Source organism: Meleagris gallopavo, chromosome Z, assembly GCF_000146605.3.
Source record: "Meleagris gallopavo isolate NT-WF06-2002-E0010 breed Aviagen turkey brand Nicholas breeding stock chromosome Z, Turkey_5.1, whole genome shotgun sequence".
Classification (NCBI taxonomy): domain Eukaryota; kingdom Metazoa; phylum Chordata; class Aves; order Galliformes; family Phasianidae; genus Meleagris; species Meleagris gallopavo.
In genome coordinates, this window is record NC_015041.2 from 48,960,448 (window position 1) to 48,981,761 (window position 21,314).

The 21,314-nt window shown below is 43.3% G+C and overlaps 1 protein-coding gene across 2 annotated transcripts in view; it reads right to left on the reverse strand.

The window, feature by feature from the left end:
- LOC104915217 (PH and SEC7 domain-containing protein 3) overlaps window positions 1–21,314 on the reverse strand; it is a 106,703-nt gene that overhangs the window by 55,297 nt on the left and 30,092 nt on the right. For both annotated transcript variants that reach the window (XM_010725979.3, XM_031557349.1), the window contains exons 6-10: window positions 20,232–20,438; window positions 20,047–20,127; window positions 16,650–16,762; window positions 14,209–14,267; window positions 10,194–10,283 (exon numbers count right to left, since the gene is read on the reverse strand). In XM_010725979.3, the coding sequence (XP_010724281.1) occupies window positions 10,194–10,283; window positions 14,209–14,267; window positions 16,650–16,762; window positions 20,047–20,127; window positions 20,232–20,438 (550 nt within the window). The remainder of the gene's footprint in view (window positions 1–10,193; window positions 10,284–14,208; window positions 14,268–16,649; window positions 16,763–20,046; window positions 20,128–20,231; window positions 20,439–21,314) is intronic.

A 21,314-nucleotide genomic window follows, 5' to 3' on the forward strand; every position in this document is an offset into this window, starting at 1 on the left:
TTTTTAACCTATACAAAAGCTTTTCACCTGCCACAGGCACTGTAGCAGACTACACCAACCATATACACAACAGGCAATCGTGCCAATTTACTGTGCAAGAAACTCTTTCCCATCTTTTCCTCCCACCAGTCAGGTTTCCCTGGCAGGCCAAATTTACTCAGTCCTTGCTTTGTCCTCCTAATGTTATTCAACAAATCAAAACAAAAGAAGAAAAGCCACGGAATTCAAAGTGAAATTTAATACTAGCTCTCAAGGACCAAATCCAAGAACCAAGTTATTCTATCTGAAGAACTTCAGTGTCCTTAGACAAACCCACAAGAATCCATTAGTATCATTTAAGCCTGATCCCAGTTACAATACCATCAACATAAGCTAACAAAACACATACACACATCAATTACCTAAAATACACTCTCAAGAGTCAGTAATCACATATTTGTGCAATACAGGAAAGCAGCAGTATTTAATGCTGCTCTTATATTCTGTTGTTTGCTAAATAAACATTAAATCTTTCATAAGAAGATTACTTTTCTTCTTTCTTCATGCCTGTTTTTTTCTTCTCCCTAAAAACAGATGTGGAGGGTAAAGTTAATTTTACTGGATAAACTACTCATACGTGATGGCTACAGAACTAAAGCTCAACAACTGATCAACAGTGACACTATTTAACTGACATTACAGTATATTAAAATAATGATTTCTGAGGTCTGATAACCAAGGGGAGCTGACAACCAAGATTAAATCTTAATGTCTCCAACTGCCATCCCTGTTAATAGCAGAAATATTAGAGCAACAACTTTGTTTCTACATGCATAAGCAACAAGGTCAACACAGAAACCTAGTGGTAACAAGTTTTATGTATGGTGAGAGAACAATGGACATCGACTGAAATTTTCAAAATTATCCACCTATTTTCCTCCATAGGATAGTTCTATTTTCCACTATCCAAAGGAGATTATTACCTAACATTTACAGAGATGCTTGGTTTTACCTCACTGGTTTACTAGCAAAAAACACTTGTCGATGTCCTCAAGAAAGAGTCTTTTGCAGGTCATATTGTAGTACTTGTGTGACATACTCTGAAGGAATCCCTGGAGATGACTCTGATTTCTCATACAGTATGGAAAGTAACCCTTACAATAGAAAACGGTCAAATTACTACAGCCTAAAAGGCTATCCCCTGTCAACTAAGCTATTGTAACTGCACGAGCATGTACTTTGAGACAACCTCAACCATGAAACAAGGCACATAAAGTCATAGTACCATAAAAATACAAGCATTGTTCCTATGAGCCCATGAGGGTAACTTAAGATTGTATGTTTCACTTTATACAAGTAGGCTAAAAGCACATCTGTGACAGGCTGACTTGCAGTCACTGATGCTAAGGTTTACCACTGGCTTTTTACATCACTAAGTCACTAAAAGCAGCCTGAGTGATGAAACCATGTTGGCTGGTGGAATAACCAATCAATTCTAGTACCTCTGTCTCTCCAGAATCCATGCTATACCTTGAGCCAAAATAAATTGTTCCTAAGATGTACTGTCTTGCTGAGAATGATGGAAGAGCATAAGCTTAATGGAAAAAGCTCTTTTATAGTAACAGAAATTCAAAGAAACCATGCCCACAGTGATTAGCATTACAAGCAAAGGGATGCAGTTATCCATCTTTAGATTCTTCACAGTATATCACAAAACAGCTCAGTGTTGCAGACTGGGGTCTCACTGAGTTCCTTGGACAAGCATCATAGTCTTAAGAGGAAAAAAGTTTGTCTGCCTGCATCATTCTTTTGGGAACTAGGACATACTGCAAATACAGCTGGCAGAAATGAATGGAGCCATATAATAAGCATCAACTCACAGAGACCACCAAATTCCTTGAGTTAAAGCTGCCAAATGTAGCTACAGGAGAGAACAAGGAAATATAGAACTCCCTCTCATCCCCCCAAAAAACCAACATTCCTAAGTGGCTGTCACAGAAGCCCCCAGTAAGGCAAACCAGACACCCTTGCAAAGCCAACTGACTGTCAGCCACAAACAACTGGTGCCTTTATAGCTGCAGAGAGCACACTATAGTCAACAACTTAAATAAACCCCTCACCACTCAGCACTCCCCTGGGGATTGCATTAAAAAACAGTCCTTTTTCAGTGCCTCCCTGTGATTCAGACAGCAATCACAAAAACAAAACAAAACAAAAAATCCAGGCCACTTTGAGAGCCACAAAAGTTTCACATGGGTGTTGCCTGCACTGCAAGCCTTTCACTGGGAAAGGAACAGCCCACAGAGGATAAACAGGCATAGCTTCCAGCATCCTCCATCAAAGTCCTCTACCAATGCATACATCTATGAAGACATGTCTGGCTTGCCTCAGCTGCAGGAGCAAGCCATCACAGCCCTCACAATGCCTGCCAAAGCCAATCGGTCAGCAGGGCAGGAAACAGGTGCCTTGGATTTGCCTTGTATTTTTACCAAGATCTTAGAAATATGTTGTCAATCAAAGAAATAAGATCTCAGTAGGAAACTAGATGTTCCATTTAGTATCAAATGAAATAAATATTATATATCTATATATTAAACACATATAGAAAGTCAAGTGGCAATATAGTACATTTGCCTGAAAGGAAACAGTGTATCTAGGTCACAGAGAAATCCCGTGTCATTGCAAAAGTGTGATGACTAACAGAAGGTAGGAATACCAAAGATTTATGGCAATAATTCCCCAAACTGGTGGAAGTAATGTTTTTCTTTTTTTTTTTTTTTTAAATATGGTACAAATTATATTCCTACTCCTCCTTCCCTTGAGTTGCTCTACAGAACTAAAATTTCAAGCAGATCAGTGGGTGGAAGATCAAAGAATGTTTTTCAGAATTTGTTTTCTACCTACATAGAGGTGGGAGTAATATGTCATAGGGACCAAAATGTATGTGTGACATTGTATTAGAGATTTCCCAGCTCAAAAAGAGCCTAAAGTTCCTTCTTTAAAGTGGCAGAGCACAGCACTGCTACCATTCTGAATCCTTCACAATGACAGCACAAGAAATGGGAAGCTCTGCACAGAGACATTTGTGCTCAGGAGCTGCAAAGCATTTTGGTTAAACCAGAGAACTGACATCCTTGGCTATCCAACAAGATGGAAAAGCTGAACATCAAATGATTCACTCACCTGATCAACTTGTACAGGATACTACTAAGACTTTGCCTCCACAAACAAAAATCCCTCCATCTCCCTTCCCAACGTTCTTAGGAGCCTGGTATTGAGCCATGTAATTGCAGCTAGTCCTAGCAGAAAACTCCTAGCCAATGCTTGGATTTCACTTCTTGCTGACATAAAAGGCTGGTGGGTTAGGTGAAATCTCCTGAATAACAATCTAAAAGCACAGAGATCAAAGGCTGGAGAGGAAAAACTCAGAGAAATGCAGGCCATGGAAGCAGAAAAGACCCATTTCAAAATGCCCACTTCCTAGCAGGATAAGCAGCGCCTCACACCACCCCCAGACCACATAGAAGAATCATCATTCCTGCCTCATCATTACAAAATTTTACATTTTAAGGCCTTTTGAAAGTCTCACCTTCCCTGCTCAGAGGCAGAAAGTCAGTGGAGAGCATTAGACTTCCTGTTATCTTTCGTTGCTTTCCTAGACGTAATACCTGAGCTTGTTTGGGAGACACATATAGTTTTTGGGTTTTTAATTTTATATGAATTGAACCAAATTTCAGAAACACGAAATAGATGTGCACGTCGCTTTGGGCAAAGGAGTGTGAGAATCCGTGTTACTAGCAGAACCTAAAGCAATGTGCACATCACCACATCCTGACTTAACTGACAGTTCTGCACAGGCATGCTTGAGCTAGTTACTATCCTACAGAGGATAAGCTACAACACTAGTGTTACATGCAAAAGCAATCAAAGCTAATCGCTGCAGGAAAGTCCTGACTGAGGATGGAGGAAAGCAAAAGCAATCCAGGTGTTCCCTTCAGTCACTGTTACTGTGGCTCTTTGGTGATTGAAAGGAAAGTATGTTTTCACAAACAACTGTTAAAGACAAGGATTAATGGTTTTATCCTGTATTCTGACTTTTATACTGCTGGATTAGACTCAGTTGTCTCCTAGCAGCTGAAAGAGGCCTTCAGTAACAGATCTTTCATTTCAAACATAAGAAATGACTGCCCCAGAAACATTATCCCAGCAGAAACATTTTAAAAAGGAAAAACTTCATTCTGGAGGGGAACCAAGGAGGTAAGTCCTGATTCCTGCCAAGTAGAATTCTGACTCTTCTAGCAGAGCACAGACATTTTGTCCATGCCTTGCCCACAGCTGCACAGTGTTCCAGCAATAAACACTGTACCTTCTAGCATGCTGTTACAAACTCTCCTCTTGTGAATTTATCAGGCTCCCTTTTCCATTCAGCAATAGCAGGAAGGTAGAAATTCCTTGCTGAAGATCTTTGGCCATAAAATGGAATTGTAGAGACTGTAGATGAACAATTGGGAGTGCACACAGCAGTTTGATTAGTGTGATTTCCTCGGAGTAAACAAGAGGGGGACAAAAAGTCAGCTTACTGATGCTTATTTTTCATCACAAAACACCTGAAATGATGGGAAAGGATCAAGCAAGATGCCTACAATTGTCTTTTAATTGAGTGTTTGCCTTGGGTGATTTTTAAGCAGGGAAAGAAAGGAAGAGAGAAAGGAGACAAAGACTGGCAAAAAAAAAAAAAAAGTATGCCTTAATTAAAGCGCAGGGAACTGACAGTAAAATGAGATAAACTCTACCTTGCAGCTTCTATAGGAAATTGCATATCCCAAGAATCCTAACCTAGAATTAATATCATTTAGGAAATTAAGGGAGTCTGGTTCTTCAGAGGAGTTCAGCACCAGTAACTCCCACTTAATTTGGTCACTTGATTACAGCGCTTCTCTGGGAGATGAAGCCCAGCCAAAAACACAGCCTTTGAGAAAAAGCAGGTATTATATGCAGGACTGGAGTCTTATCTCCATCAGCAGTCCCCGCTGGGCTCTAGCCAAGTCCCTGTCAAGCATCCCAGCCCCTTCAGCTTGGTGATGTTCCCTGATAAGTTGGATAACAGCCACCACCTCCACCAGAAGACATGTGGCCAGGCACACCTTGTGTTCAGTGTTCCTCCTGGGGCACAATACAGCCACCAGAGTCAGGAGCAGCAGAGGTGTTTCAGATGTACAGAAATAAAGGTAGACTCCTAGTAGCTCCTTCCAGCACAACCGATGCAATTGTGTCACAACAAACTCCCATGATTCTCCATAAACAAGTTATCTTAGCCACTACAGATGCCAAGGACATTTAGATACATGCCGGACAAGACAGGCAGGTGGTGTCTTAGCACAAGGCCTAACAACCAAGTATTTTTCCTACAATGGAAAGCATCACACAATCTAAGTACTGCCTAACAAATGCAGGGATCCATTTCTTCAGAGATGACTCTTGGCACATTCTGTGGGATTGGGCTGTCATTTTTCTTCATGTAAGAAAGGTCTTGTTACTGCTTCTCTTCTGGAACAAGATGAGAGAGGAAGACACAATGGCCACCTTTTTACCAGCACAGCATTAGGTAGGACCACACTGCCTGTGGGAAATGAAGCATGGCCAAAATTAGACTATTTTGTCTTTATTAGCCACTCTCACAAAGTGAAGGAAGACAATAGTTACACAACAGTACAATCAGTGGAGATGATATGACTATATCAGGTTAAAGCTGGTGTGAGCATAAGGAGGAATTAGGCTGCAGTAAGCTAATCTGGGAGCGTAGGCACGAGATTCCTGACGTTCCCAATATTCCCCTACAGTGACTTCATTTCCCTTCAGAGTTGCTGGATACCAACCATGGCCTGCCTTTCTGCAGGAATAAACGAACAATGATCTGGTAATGGACTCTCTCTGGCTAACAGCCCACATATTGGATGCGGTTGTTGTTGTAACTATTTCAGACGCATTCAGCTCACCCTCACTAATGGAGGTGCAGAATCTCTCCTGCTTTCTTCACCTTCCGCAGCGGCATCTCCAGTAGCTAACCTGGGGTTTCCAGTAAAACTGCTCTGAAGAGATCAGTGCTGTGGCTGAGTCTCTTTATGCTTCTCGGTCTTGGTAGAATCTGCCACTTGTCTCCATCTGTAAATGCTGATAAGTATGCCATTCACAGTCCACCTCAGGGTAAGCACTGAGCCCACCCATACCAGAGTACTTCTGCACCAGCCAGAACAAGGGTAGTCACAATTCTTTGTACTCACAAGCCTTTGCACTCTTTCCAAGGCTTATACTCACCATGGCACAGTGACCTTTGCTACAGATCAAAGCTGAAAAGAAAACACTGCTAGTAATTCAGGATCACCTTGCCCAGCTTGATATAGAATAAAATTATTTGTATGCTTAGAGTGTGAGAGCTCAGAGCCAAAGGACAGGAGTTACAAAAGGTTTTCTTGACTTTGAAAAATTTCATTTCAATAACCTTAATCTGCCTGGATTTAAAAGGCTTGATTCACCTTTAACACCAGTCAGCCCCACAAAGATAGTCCTGTGATTCAGTGAATCACAGCTTGGGATGCTGCTTCTTATTTACAAGGAGTTGCTTCCACTTTGAAGGTATACAGGAACTCTGGAGTAAGTATAAACTACAACACTCAGGTCTACATGCACTGACAGCACGTAATGAAAATCAGGCTACTGTCTCTACTTCTGGTCTTTACTAGCAGCTGATGGCAGATTAATGGGATGTGTGACAGATGGTCAAACCAGAACTAAAATGGAATAAAAGGGAAGGTGCATTTATCTATCTGCCTGGCAAAGCACTGAATATATGAATACTGCAAGCAGATCTCATGGGGAGAAACACAGTTAATCAGAGGTTTGGCATATTTGCCATTATGGGTCCTAGCTCTAAAGGGAACCTCAGATCCAACAGAAGGAGGGAGAAAAAAGAAAAAAGAGATGAGCCATTGTGCAGATGGGTGTACAAAAGTGAAACCATTTTCACTGTTAATGAAAAGACAAAAAGACACACAGCGAGTGAAACCATATTAGCATTTCTCATTTGCCTGCTGGCCAGAAGAAAATCCCCATTCCCAAAGCACTGTCAATGACACTGAGAATTATGGTCTGAACTACAAGGCCTGATGATGTTTACCACAGTGGCCTTGTTGTTGGGAAAAAATAAAAAATAAAACAAAGCTAGGGTCCTTCACGGGAATAGCAAGGGGAAAAGTGCAATCAGATCTCACATCCAAAGCTTTTTGAGGCTGATCATGCATAAAGGCGAACTGAATCTCCTCACATGTTCATACATGCCCACTGAAAGCCTTTTTTCCTATTCAGACAAAATAAGCACCCAGGGGTACACTTTGTAGCAACTGACCTGACTTCCACCTGTATGCCCTGTGTGTTCTGGATACCTCAACCACGATTTGCAGCCCTGACTGACTTTGTGTTTCAGACCCATCACAAAAGCTGCCGTGCACTTGTAAGTCCTGGATGAATGCCACTTGTAAGTCACTTGTTAAGACCTCTCCCCTCTTCTTGCAATTCAGCTTTGCTTTGGGGCTTGGCTATGCAAAGCTGCAGACTTCGTACAGTGGTGCAATGCTCATCTCACAGACACGAGGGGAATGCAGGAGGACCAGAGGCAGAAAAGCACAATTGCTTCCCAACCACATCGTGGGTGTCAGTATCTCGCTCCCGCAGGGGCACACTGCCACCCTGTGGAAATGGCCCTTCTCTCACAGAAACCTTGAAGGGCTGCAGGGAATCAGCCAGCAGCCTCAGTTGCTTGTCATTAGCCGTCCTGCTAATGCACCAGCAAGCCAAAAGCGTTTCAGCATTGTGCTGAAGCAGGGTTCTGTGAATTTAATTTATTGACACTAATGCAAATTTAATTTCAGCTAAATCTTTGTAATCACACAACTTGTGTCAGGGTAGCTGCTGTGGACACAGTAATGTAGCAATTGAAATGCACATTCACTGCCATGCGCTCTGCTTCTCTTCACCAATACATTAATAGAACAAGGGGCAGAACATCTAGAATATCTTCAGATAAGTGAGACAACAGACCAAAGCTGGGTGCTACATCTGTCCCCAAAGCATCAGGGCAGCATGCAGAGAAGAGCAAAACATCTCAAATGAAGCAGGATGCTGGCACCGGGTTTCTTCCATCCTACTGCCTCCAGTACATCTTGAGTCCCATTCTCTTGCTCTCAGTGGGCTGGCAAAGAGCCAGCCAGCCTCAGCATTAGTCTGAAGGTCAATAATAAACACCAAGATTCAGCCTCAACTGTGTACTTCTGTCAGCAGGACAACAAACAGCAGGTGAGAACCAGTGGAAATCTCTCCTCAGTAAATCTGAAGGTTATTTAAACACAGCCTTAAGACCTTTTTATTCAGTAAGGGCTGCAATTAGCTTGCAAATTAATCTCAATACATCTATGACAGGGTAAGAAATGAACTTCCATGAAAAAAAAATTAAGTGATGCTACTGACAGATGAGCATTGCATTCGGATTTTAAAAATAAAGACATGAAAAAACTAATAACAAGGGGTTTGAGTTTACATTCCCAGTTCTTTACAATGAATCACAGAATCACAAAATCGCCAAGGTTGGAAAAGACTTTCAAGATATCCAGTCCAACCATAGACCTACACCAGTATTTCCCCACTATGCCTTGTCCCTCAGTGTACACCCACACAGTTCTTGAACAACTCCAGGGATGGTGACGAAGCAATCTCCCCAGACAGCCCATTTTAGCACCTGACGACTCTTTCTGAGAAGAAATTTTTCCTGATATCCAACCTGAACCTCCCCTGGCACAACTTGAGGTGATTCCCTTAGTCTTATCACCACCTGTGCAGGAGAAGAGACCCACCCCTACCTCACCACAGCCTCCCTTCAGGCGGTTGAGAGAGCAATAAAGTCTCCCCTGAGCCTCCTCTTCTCCAGACTGAACAATTCCCAGCCTCCCTCAGCCACTCCTCATAAGACTTGTGCTCCAGACCCCTCACAGCTTTGTTGCCCTTCTCTGAACACATACCAAGGCCTCAGTGTTTGTCTCTTAGTGAGGAGCCCAAAACTGAATACAGGACTCGAGGTTCAGCCCCCCCAGTGCTGATTACAGGGGGATGATCACCTCCATGCTCCTACTGGCTGCACTACTTTTGATACAAGGCAGGAAGCCATTGGCCTTCTTGGCCACCTGGGCAAACTACTGGCTCGTGTTCAGTCAAGTATTGACCAGTGGCCCCCTGGTTCATTTTTCCACACAGTCTTCCACTTAGTGCTGCCTGAGGTTGTTGTGGCCAAAGTGCAGGACCTGGCAGTTGGTCTTGTCCTCCTCAAAAAGCTGGAGAAACTGGAGGAACTACCAATTACCACAAAACAAAGACTGCCACTTACAGTTACGCAGGTTCATATGCAATTCACAATAGGCCTTACAAAACCCACAGAAGAGGCAGCAGTTATTTTGATTTACTTCAGTAGGCTTTGGGTCAGACCTCAGATGCAGCAACCTCTCATTATTATTTCCATTACAAAAAAAAATTATGAACTCCGGTGTATGCACTCCTCTCCTCATTCAAACAGATTGCTGTTTCATGCCAACAACCACATAAAAAGAGAAATGAAACATTCTCATTATTACTGACAATGAAACAAGATCCACCCTTTTCATCCTCTTTTGCAGTTCTTCAGATTTAACTCCTGGCATAAACTTAATGAATAAAATCTGAAGCAAAGCAGTCTGTGCCAGACAGCACATTGTAATCTGAAATTACATCTGCTCTGACGTGAAAACCCCAAAGCACCTTTGATGAAAAACCATTTGCCTTCCAGATACACAGCTCAGGATTAGTCCTTATATATTGAATAGTCAGAACCAACTGGCTGCTTCTCTCTGATTCAATCAAGAGACAGCAATCTGGGACTGCATGACCACCTGAGCTCTTAAGGCATACAGCTCTGAAGCCACCCCCATTGAAGATAAGTCTTGACTGTTCATGGTACATGTAGTCTCAGTCACCTTCAAGTAAAGGCAGAAGGAAAACAACAGAATACACATTGTAAATACTGCATGTTCTTTAGAAGAAACACAGTCTGTCCTGTTTTACAATTCAGAAAACACAAACAGGGTGTGAGCTATCTCACTGATACTGAGATCCACGTTCTGCAGTTCATTTCTTACCTTCAACAGTTCTTTTTGGAAGTCTTTACCATCGTTCATCCCCTGGAGGTTAGCAATGAATTCTTGGCAGGTCATCTTTTTCCCAATGTTCTGGAAAGGATGACAGAGAAACAAAGCACTACAGCCATACTACTTTCTAAAATGACATAAACATGCAACATCTCAGATAAATTACATCTCCCAGCTTTAATTCCAGCCCAAGGCAAGTGTTACTAAGAAGTCATTCCCAAAATTACTCACAGGCAAGCATCTCTTTGTGAACTTAGTTGGAAAAGGCAAAGTGCATTTGGGCCCATCTGAACAGAAAAAAGGTAAATACTGGAGAGTAATGAACAGGGCGGTGCTGAAGCACACTGGTATATGCATCGTGCTTTCCACCCCCACGTCTCCAAAGGTTCTATCAGCCTCTGAGAGAAAATAGTTACTTGATTCTGATGTGAGGCACCAAGAAACAAAAAACTGAGGCCCTTTCCAGACCTTTCTCTTTCGCTTACCAATCGTCCAGTAGCAACTGCCTTGCAACAGTTAGATACACAGAAGCATCCATTTTCTGAGTCACAGCCCTGAGATTAACTTGAGGTGGAGCTGCTGTCAGTGGAGGATCAGGGCTGTGTTAGGAAAGGGTTCTTCACCAGAGGGCAGTAGGCATCAAACAGGCTGCCAGGGCAGTAGTCAAGGCCTCAGTTGCCAGAAATCAAATGTTTGGACAACTTCTCAGACGTGGGATTTGAATCCTGGGACTGCTGTACAGAGCCAGAGGTTGGACTCAATGATCCTTGTGGTCTCTTTCAACTCAGAATGTTCTATGACTCTCTGACATTTCCAGGTAATTCTTTTTTCTTTTTCTACCTCATTCATTGTCTGAAATTATCCAGCTGAGCCACAGCCTTTCGGCAAATGGCTGTTGATCCAAAATGACCTCATGCGGAGGCTTGAGGCTGCATTAGATTGCTCTTGAATCCCAGTCTCAGTCAGCCATTAGAGAAAAGTGTCTGTGCTTGGTCTCCCTAGTGTCCTGCATGCTAGAAACCCCAAACTTGCATGTGGGAAGCCTTGTGAGCAGGCAGAAATGGTAATATCAAATTGATAAAAAAGGAAGCGCAAGAAGAAACACGACAGGAATAATGCGAAATCAGGACTCTCTGATGACCACAGTATTTTTACAGATGCCAGAGAGGACAAGGTGGTGAGTCTACTCCATGATCAGGATATGCCCTGGCTGCAGAATAAAAAATGACCATAAACTTCTAGGTCAACTGAGAGCTAGCCTCTGTCAGGCTATCAATCTGCAAACCTCCACCTGCAGTACTGTGTCCCAATAAGCAGTGCTGCTGCACTTGCTTCCTCTGACTAATGTAAATGCATTACAAGGTACCTGCCTTGTTCCTGCATGCAAAACAGACTGCTTACTATTCTCTTGAGGAAGCAGCCTTCCAACTTTATGCCCTCTGCCCTGCCTTGCCAACAAAATGTGAAATATTGACAACCTACACTGGAAGAGCTTTATGCAGACAGAAGTTAAAAGCCAAGAAAGGGATGAGTCAGTAAGATAGATTATTCAGTGTTACAGCTACATGATTGCTTGGACTGCTCAACTACTCCCATTCCATAACAAAGGCCTAGGGAAAACTGGAAATTCATCAAACCTTGACTATCAACCCTATCTAGATGCAAAGGGACATTCCACAGTCTTCGGCCACACTGTACTGCAAAAAGAAGACAGGCAGGAATACCCATGCACAAGAAAGGAGATACTTCCAGAGGGGCACACAGTGCTTCCCACATCATTAAAAATCTTAATCAGGGTTGTAGGGCTACAACCCTGGCCCCTTGGTTGCTGAACTTCAGAATACAGCTCGTAAGTGCAGTCTTTGGGTGCAAGCTGGAGCTGTTCTCATAAACTTGCAAACACCTTCTTTCTTCCCTGTTACAGAGATCAGACTGTTTCTGTTTGCTTCCTCCACAGCAGTTTGTAATTCTCCACACTGACCAAGCTCAACTGCAGTATGGTCCAGTTTACTTATTGAGATAATGAGCACTCCAAATGAATGGCTGTTTTGCTTCAGGACCACAGCTAATATCTCCACACAGTGCCATGCAGGTTTCAAAAGATGTGTCTGGAAGTCTAGAGCTACTCTGAACACAGTTACCTCTCTAACATGTTCTTACAGTCTGGATAGTGGCCTGCCTGCAGAAAAGTGAGCATGCATCTCCAAGACATAGCTAGCAAAAATGCTGTATTTATGAAAAGAAAGAAGTGTGGTAAAGCAGAGGCAAATAAAGGAAAAAGTAAGAGTTTGTCTACAAGAGTTAAGGGAAGGTACAGACTGGAGGCCTACAGCCTTACAAGAAGTCAAGCTCACTATGAAACAAAAGTATCTGCAGTTACTTTTAGCATGTCAGCAACAAAAAAAGCTCAGCATAGACAAGCTCAAACTCATTTGTTTTCTGCTCTTGTAGAATCATGCTCAGGTCAGGTTGAAGCACTATGCCTTTGTTAGGAAACAGGCAATTAGTATATTTGTGCAAGGGGCTGAATTCCAAGTCAGAAATGCCCAACTTACCACCTATGCAGAAAAATGCAAAACAGTAAGAAGAAAACCAAAATTAAAGGAAATCCCAGAGGGACAGAGAGAAGCAGAAGTCTGGCAAACATTAGAGCTCCATACATGTAGCTGCCAGTAGGACAGTCTCCAATGTTACACTTTGCATCACTTAGCTTTTCTAGTTTTAGCTGCAAATCAACAGCAGCAATGAAGGGCCAGAGCACCTCTCCCCCTCCAGTATCTAAAAAAAGCCCTCTAACGCATCATAGAAAGCAATAGGCAACACTGCCAGCTCAGGCACAATATTCAGTTCTCCCTCTCTGTTGTGCCAGGCTGTTTGCTGCCCTGTGTAACGGGATACCTGTGCAGGCAGTCTGCAATGTAATCAAGGGAAGCAGAGGAGGTTGAGAGTTACACCAAGGTATGCTCCCCAAATTCCACTCACTGTCCCACACACTTCGAAGCTAAGATAAGCCCTGCTTCCGGGGACAAAATTTTTTACAACTCCCCTTCCTCTCCTGCTCCTACTATCTTCAGATCAATGTGATCTTCAGTGAATGCGAAGTGGGCGTCAAAATCCCTGGAGAAGCACACAGAAGCCTTGGCATTGTTACCTGCACTCACTACAGAGCTGTGCCCCACAGGGGCTGAGAAACCCTTACAGACAGACCCACCATAATGCAGCCCAGGCTACCCCTGTCCCCAGGGACAAGCCTCTGTCACCTGCTGCCCAATACACATCCCTGCTGTGTAAGGACAGAGAACACCTCCCACCATAGGAATACTGTGCACAGCAGCCTACTGCACCATGAGTGCTGAAAGACATGTCCTAGGGCTGCTGGCACCCTGCTCCAGTGTGACTAAGAAAATTTCAGCTAGAAAATTACTTCCTCCAGGCAGCCACTGGGGAGAGGCATTTGCTGGGGGAATTCGGCCTCAGCTCAGGATATCCACACCCCTCCTCAGCTTTCTTGCCTCCAGGCACACTCATAATTACTCTGGCTGAGCAGAACTCTGGTTCCATCAGCTCTTCTGTCTGCAGTACAAGGCCTACAACCAACACCTTCCCCTTCTGACTTTCCCAGTTTCTCTTCTCTTACTTCTTCCACTTTCCCAAGTATTTTTACACTGGAAAGGAGAAATCAATCCCAACAACAGTTCCCAAATCAGAACCACCTGCCATCATCAGGAAAGGATGGGGATCAGACAAGAAAAGGAGGAGCTCAACTACAAAGAGCATCTTCACACATATGGCCTAGAACTGTGTGCTCCTGGGCACGCTGGACAGCTCTGCCCCGTACTACAGCAGTTTCAGGGAGAGCAACCACCTCACTGTTTGCTGTCTGCAACAGAGATGTTCAGAGCACTTTAGAATCAGGCCATCAGCAAGGGGATTCTGTTGCCAGAAGACTGCTACTTCCAGACACAGAGTTGTCAGGATCAATCTATATGAAGCTGTGCATACTCACGTGGCCATGCAGATCAGTGTTTAGCAGCATCAGGGCACACGTGAGACAGTGAATTCCATCTGCAGAGAGATATAACCAGTCACATGCAAACTCAAGATTGTACCCTTAAGAGTGGATGAAACCAAGCCTCACAGTCTAATTGAGCCTGTTTTTTTAATGGTAATCTGTTTATCAAGAAATACAAATAAGTAAACAAACGGTGAGGTCATTCCACAGTTGCCAAAACAGAGCAACCTTTCTTTCACCTTTTAATGAATGTCAAAACTATCTTGCAGCACCTATAAATGAAGCAAACTAGACAGGAAACCATGCTGACATCAGTACCACAGCTTGTATGAATTCCTTTTTATTTTATCTGTTTAGGACAGAAAGTGAAGACAGAAAATGGCTATTTTTCTATATAGTATGATAGAACATAACAATTGTATGTTTTTCTCCCCCTCTGGCCCTCTCCTCATTCAGTGGAGAATTCTTAATAACTTCAGCCAGATATTTTCACTGCCTAGACTTTGTGTTGGGTAGTGAGTACTTCAGCAATGTCTAAGGAGGTCCTGCATGTATCACAGATCCTCCACAAGGCACCAGAAGAGACACACTGTATTTCTGACTACACTCTCAGAGTCACTGCCATTAAGTCAGTAAGGATCACAATTTGCAAAAGCATGTTCCTCATTTTCCACGCATTTCTTTTAAAGTCAATCTCCAAATGCTTAAATTCAGTTTCCAAACATCGTTTACACTAGGAAAAATAACTTATCTATTCTCTTGTTTATAAACACCAGATGTCATCTTCCCTTCTCTCACAGAGGTGAGAAAAATGATCACTTATAAAGTAAAGACATCCTGTAGTGAATTGCAATTAAAATCTCTTGTAGCCAAATCATGTACAAATTCCCATGTTGTAAAAGAAGAGAAATGGTGGACGGGGATATACATATCTTAAAAGTCACTAAGACTGTGTGATCACAGGCCTAAGGCCTTTACAAAAAGACAACCCTCAAGACAAGTACTATGCTTTCTTATCATGCTTGTACAGGGCCTAGTACCCAAGCAGAATTCTAGCAAAGCACGGAATGAAAGAAGTACTACTATCATCACTAACAATGTTAAGTCTGAAGCAGCTTCAATCTGAGACTGTGGTGCCTCTGTTCAGGTCTATGCATTTCTTCACAGCAGCTTGCCTTCCCAATTCCAAATCGCAAATATACTCAAAAGATTAAGAAGGGAAAGGAGAAAAGAGAAAAGCAAATGCAATCCTGGATTTCCACCGAAAGAAACAAACACCACATTTCTGCAGTGCACCACTTGACTACTGACAGTGGAAATCCAGCAACAAATTAAAACCCTATGCAAAGTCTACAGGACTCACTTTAATCCAGACACTTGTTCAGGTTCTGAACTGGAAATTTCTTTCTGCAACTTGGACTAGAGTAAGCCACATCAAACACAAATCATTGTTTTAATCTGTAAATGATGTGCTTGTTCTTACTTAACTGTCTGTCCTGACTTAAAATAAGAAAGGCATAAGAAAGAGGACAGAGATAGCACAGGAGCAGATCACGTCTTACTGCTACCTATTCTCTTGTCTGACAGGCAAACCAGTGAAGCTAGAAAGACATAATGAGGGCAAATACCATCTCACTGTAACAAGGGTTAACCACAAAACAGGGGTAAGTAAACAAGACAGCAGCTCCAAATGCAGCAGCTCCTCCTTAGTTACACTGGAGAACCAAAGGTACATTTCAGCCTGTGCATATTTCTTTTCCACCCTCCTTCTTTTCTCAGCTTTCTCAGTGTGTGATCAGCCAGCACTGGAATTACAGTCACATTCCACTGCTGGTGTGGCTGACTGAATGCAGGAGCCATGCCAGCTGACAGTGTGCCCTCCTTTTGAATGCCAACTTTCTAGAGTTTGATCTGTGTGCTTGTTTGTTTCTCACATCAGTTTCCAAAATGACCGAAAACACTGGCAAGGAGGCAGCATTCTGACTGATGTTAGTGAAGATGAAAACTCGCCAGGGTCTACAGCACCCAAAATTCACCTCCATAACTGGCAAGAATGGGCATTTGCAGTATCAGTGTGTGAGAAGAAACAAGCATGGATTGGTGTATGAGAAGTGAACTGCATCACTTCCAGATAAGGTGGCATTCTCATTTACTGTAGCTAGAGTGCAAGCACCCACACACACTCAGAGCCAGTGAGACCAAAAAAGAGAAGTGCAGACACTTAAATCTGGAGATGCTACAACTAAGAATTTACACTGAGGATGCCTAAAGATCTTTACACATGATTATGTGTGGACAATATGAAGGGTTTCCATGCTCACAGTAGGCAATTTCTAAAGCATGGTACAACAATTATACATCACCCTACATGCAACCACACAAACAAGGTGAGGATAGAAGGAGACTAAACATCTTCTTATTAAAAGCAAAGTTACCTTTAGAAGAAATGGTGTTTGGGTTACACTGATAGTATCTGCTGGAAAAGTGGACTAAAACTCTCTCTCGTTCCTGAGTTTCTCCAATAAGTGAAAAGGCTTTAAAGAAACTCCTAAAAGAATTGCATAGAAAGGAAAAATTAAAATCATAATTTTTTTTATCCCCCTCAGACAGGGGGAAGCATATATAGCTACAGAGCTTAAGAAATACATAAGCATGTGCCCAGCAGCTGGCTCCAAGAAGCCTGTCAAGGAAAACAGACTATCAAACCATGCACAGTTAATTCCTGTAATTAACATCACAGTACATGAACAAGGAGTTAAACTACCACTGTTCTTAACCATGGAATATACCAGTTAACAAGCAAATTTAATAACTGAACTAGTTTTTCCTAATTTTTAGTGTTTTTCATTTCTTCAGGGAAGACACTGGAACAGGTCATGTACAACATACATCCAGGATGTTCTCTGCCCTTTTCGCCTGCACCTTTTAACTTTACAGCCATCATTATTTCCATCAAAATCAGAGGCAGTGAAGTGAGGCACAGGCACAAAGGACTTGGAGTTGGGACTGAATGTGAAATTCTCCTTCCAGTGGGACATGTAACACAGCAGCCATGACCCAACAGTCACCTTGCAGAAGAGAAGTATGGCCATGTGCCCTGCAGAAAACATGAGAAAGAGGACAGAAATTTCTCCTGTTGTGTATCAATAGCAAAAGAGCAAAACCTGCCCTGTTACTGCTCTTGACAGTCCTGGGCAGAGGGCAGATACATACAGGGGCACAGCCTGTGCAAAAAGAGGAGACATCTTCATCTGCCTCTTACCCACTCCACTATTGCTCCTGCTAGAAAAGCTAGCCTTTTGCAGCCAACTCTCATGAAGAATCACAGAATGGCCTCGGTTGAAAAGGACCATAATGATCATCAAGTTTCAACTTCCCTGCCACAGACATGGTTGCCAACCAGCAGACCAGGCTGCCCAGAGCCACATCCAGCCTGGCCTTAAATGCCTCCAGGGATGGAGCATCCACAACCTCCTTGGGCAATCTCTCCAGTGTGTCACCACCCTCCGTGTGAAAAACTTCCTCCTAATATCTAACCTAAACCTCCCCTGTCTCAGTTTAAAAACATTCCCCCTTGTCTTATCACTATCCACCCTCATAAACAGCCATTGCTCCTCATGTTTACATGCTCCCTTCAACTATTGGAAGGCCACAATGAGGTCTCCCCAGAGCCTTCTCTTTTAACTTCTGCACTTGTCCAAATTCCCACATCTGCAGCCAAGAGATGATCTCAATGCTATCAGCCTATACTCATTTGTCAAGATGCTTCTAAGAAAAGCCTGAAAGCACAGACCCTTTGGGTCTGAAGCAAGAAGGCATACAAAATGAGCACCTAACAGACAAATTTTAAATATCTCATAGGACTGAAACGCCAGGTCTGAGAAGTGAGGAATATGCTGCTGAAGCACTGAAAGTCTGTCTGACCTGGAAGAATAACTATTAATTGTTTTTCTTTGATGTAAGGTCAGAGACAGACCATACTTGCAGTGATCTCACACCCATACAGAGTGTGATCTGCCTGGTAATAACTTCATTTCACATGCAGTGTATTGCAAATTACTAAATTCACAAGTACATACAATTGAGTCTCTACAGGGTTTCTCGTCCAACCCTATTTCGTGCCCTAGTAGGACTTTTTGACAACTAGCTGTCCCAGCTCTTCCAACTCAGGATCTTTCCACCAATAGCCCCTGCTCATGCTTGTCACCAGAGACCTACAAGCCCCTTCTTGTTTTCAGGACATTTACCCATCTGAAAGACCCCTTGGATTGGCAAATGGTAGAACAACACTTGTTAAATAAACAAGAAAGATGCATGAGTGACAAAAGATCACATGCAGATAGTGTGGAAGCAGAGCTGGGCAATGAATGACTGTCATTATATCCTGGACTCTCCATCAACTGTGTTACACACTATACAACAGCTTCACACAGTTTGGGGATAATGTGGGTCAGGGCTGCAGCTATGGGCTGTGGTGTGCCAACACATCACCATGGTGTAACAAACCATGGCTCACCAGCAAGCCAGCATTAATGGCACAGCTACTTCTCAGTCCTGCATATGTGGGGCAGCATACCACCGGGGTTCAAGCTGATCCTTTGACTTCAGACTGTTCTATGCGGTTACGGTGCCTGACAGCCTCTGCAGTTTGGCTCAAGTTCTTTGAGCGTCTAAGTACCATGCCAGAGAGAGCATACTTTAGAGAAGGTCACGACTATTAATATTAACCGGAGATCCACAGGGAGAAGAGACCGCCTAAAAATGTGCTGCAAAATAATTAGGTGTTGCATTTCACAATTTAAAAGATGGGTATATTTAGAATCACGCCTTAGGGCACCTAACACCCAGAACAAGGAACCAGCATCCTCCACCCTGCACAGGGTTGGTGCTCAGCTCCCTGGAGCATGCAGCACTGTAGCACTCTGTTAACCCCTTCTGCAGGTGGGTTCCTACTGCCATTAGTGTGCAGGACCTGAGTGCTTTTTTTCACCCTCAGATGCAGTTGCTGGCAGCTGACCTCCTGGAAATTATTTGCAAGGGGACTGACAAAACCCACAGCCTTCCGGGGTTTGTACAGTTAGTGAAAAATAATAACCCTCTAGAGTAACCCAAGTCAGATGATTGAAACTCACTTTAAACCCCTCTTCTTTTTCTGTCAGCATTTAACTATCCACCAACTGTGCCAACAGGCCACTGCTACAAAAATTTGGTACGCTGCCTCCTAAGAAAAAATACTGAAAACAAACATCTGAGGCCTAATTCCGGTGTAAAAAGGAACAAAACTTGAAGGATGGGTTTTCAAACACCCACCCTGGCAGCAACCAAACTCTCACAGGCATTTTCAATGCAGAAGCTTTTGCTTTTCTGCATATTTTTAGGTGCCTCAGGGGGACACAACAAGAGGGCCGCTGAGCCACACGAAATCCTGGCCCCTGCTCTGCACTGTGCAGTCAAGCAGAGCAAGCTCCAAAAGGCATCAGTGAAAAAGTCAGTGAGCACCATTCAGCTCAGCATGAGCAACACCTTCACTTCTCAGCTGCACCTGGCAGTCCTCCTGTTTACTGATCTGTCATTTTTCTCTCTATCAAGAAGAAAAGGATCAAGGATCATATCTAAGCAGGTCCACCCAAAGATCGCCCTCTCCAGGAAATGCAACTGCTCTAACAGTGCTACAATGGTGGCACACCAAGCCAAACAGGAGAGAAATGCTCCATCCCAGAATATGTCAGTTCCTCTCTTTACCATCTAAAACTCCCACTATTCAATCAGGACAGCACAGCACACAGCACGGTCATTAGAACAAGAACATCAGGTTTGCAAAGAGGCATATACCTGAGTGAGAAGTCCAGCGTCATGCCTGTGAAATCAAAAAACTTAAGGTATTCTTCGGCCACAAGCTTGCTGAATTCATTGCTTTGAACAAAGAAAGAAAAAAAGAAAAGTTAGTCATTCAAGAGTGAACTCCCCCAAATCAGTAACATGAACAACAGGGCATATGTCCTCACATCAGCACGTACTTTTTACCCAAATGCTTTGCCACATCAGAGCGCTTGAATCTGTCCAGATGGTAGAGGCGTTTAGCTAGGTGCCTGGCTGCTTCCAAATTGCTGCTGTTGCCATTGCTGAGATCATGGCCAAGGGCTCCAACAGCATCTTTCTCCTGAAGTCTATTGCTCCCCATGGCAGCACTGGAGTCTAACACCATATTCTGCAGTCCAGCAGTGCTATCAGATACAAAAAACGTGGGAAGAAAAAAAGTAAGGCAACAACACACAGCTTTGAGAAGGATTTAATTCCTCTTAGAACAGAAGGTAATTAATAGTACAGAAGTGATATTACATGATAGAGCAAGTACCAATTAATTGAAAGAGTTTTGTAGAACAGGGACATTTATTTAACCGTCATCAGAGGATAACAGAGTTAAACATGGAGACCCGAATGCAGGTTTTCCACCCTAGAAAAACACTGCACTCCAGGCTCACATTTTGAATATGCCGTGTCCAAAACCTGCTCACTGAACAGACAGGCTATTTGCTACAGTCAACCCACAACTGTACCGACAATAATGGCTTCTCACTTACTTCTTGAACTAGTATTTTTTTAATCCAATCATCTGCAAGCAGCAGGTACCCAATGTGTTTGAGAACAGTGTAAAGAGGCCTCTGTATAAGCGAGCCATTAGCTACTTTTCACAGGAAAATGCAGCCACCCAGCTAGGGTGTTCAGCAGCTCCATGCTGACTCGGCAGAAGTCCCTTCCTCATTCTTCCCCAGTTGTCCTGGAAACAATGCTACTCCCCAAATAACCACCCCAGAAGTCTTAGTAGCATCCATGCAGCCCACACACAGAAGGCATCCCACCAGGAGGCTCCACCAGTGATAGCAGCAGGACTTGCAGCGAGGAGCTTCGTGTGGAGAACTGGAGAAAGACCAGCCTGCAGAGCTCTGCTCGCTTTCCTCCTGTTCCCTCATGGCAGCAGTGATTTCCCTCATCAGTTCCTCAGAGTCAGGATGTTCAGCAGTCCCAGGCTACCTTATATAAATCATACATTTTCAGATTCCTCCCACTACTACTGCCAGAGGAAAGTTCTGGCTAAGCTA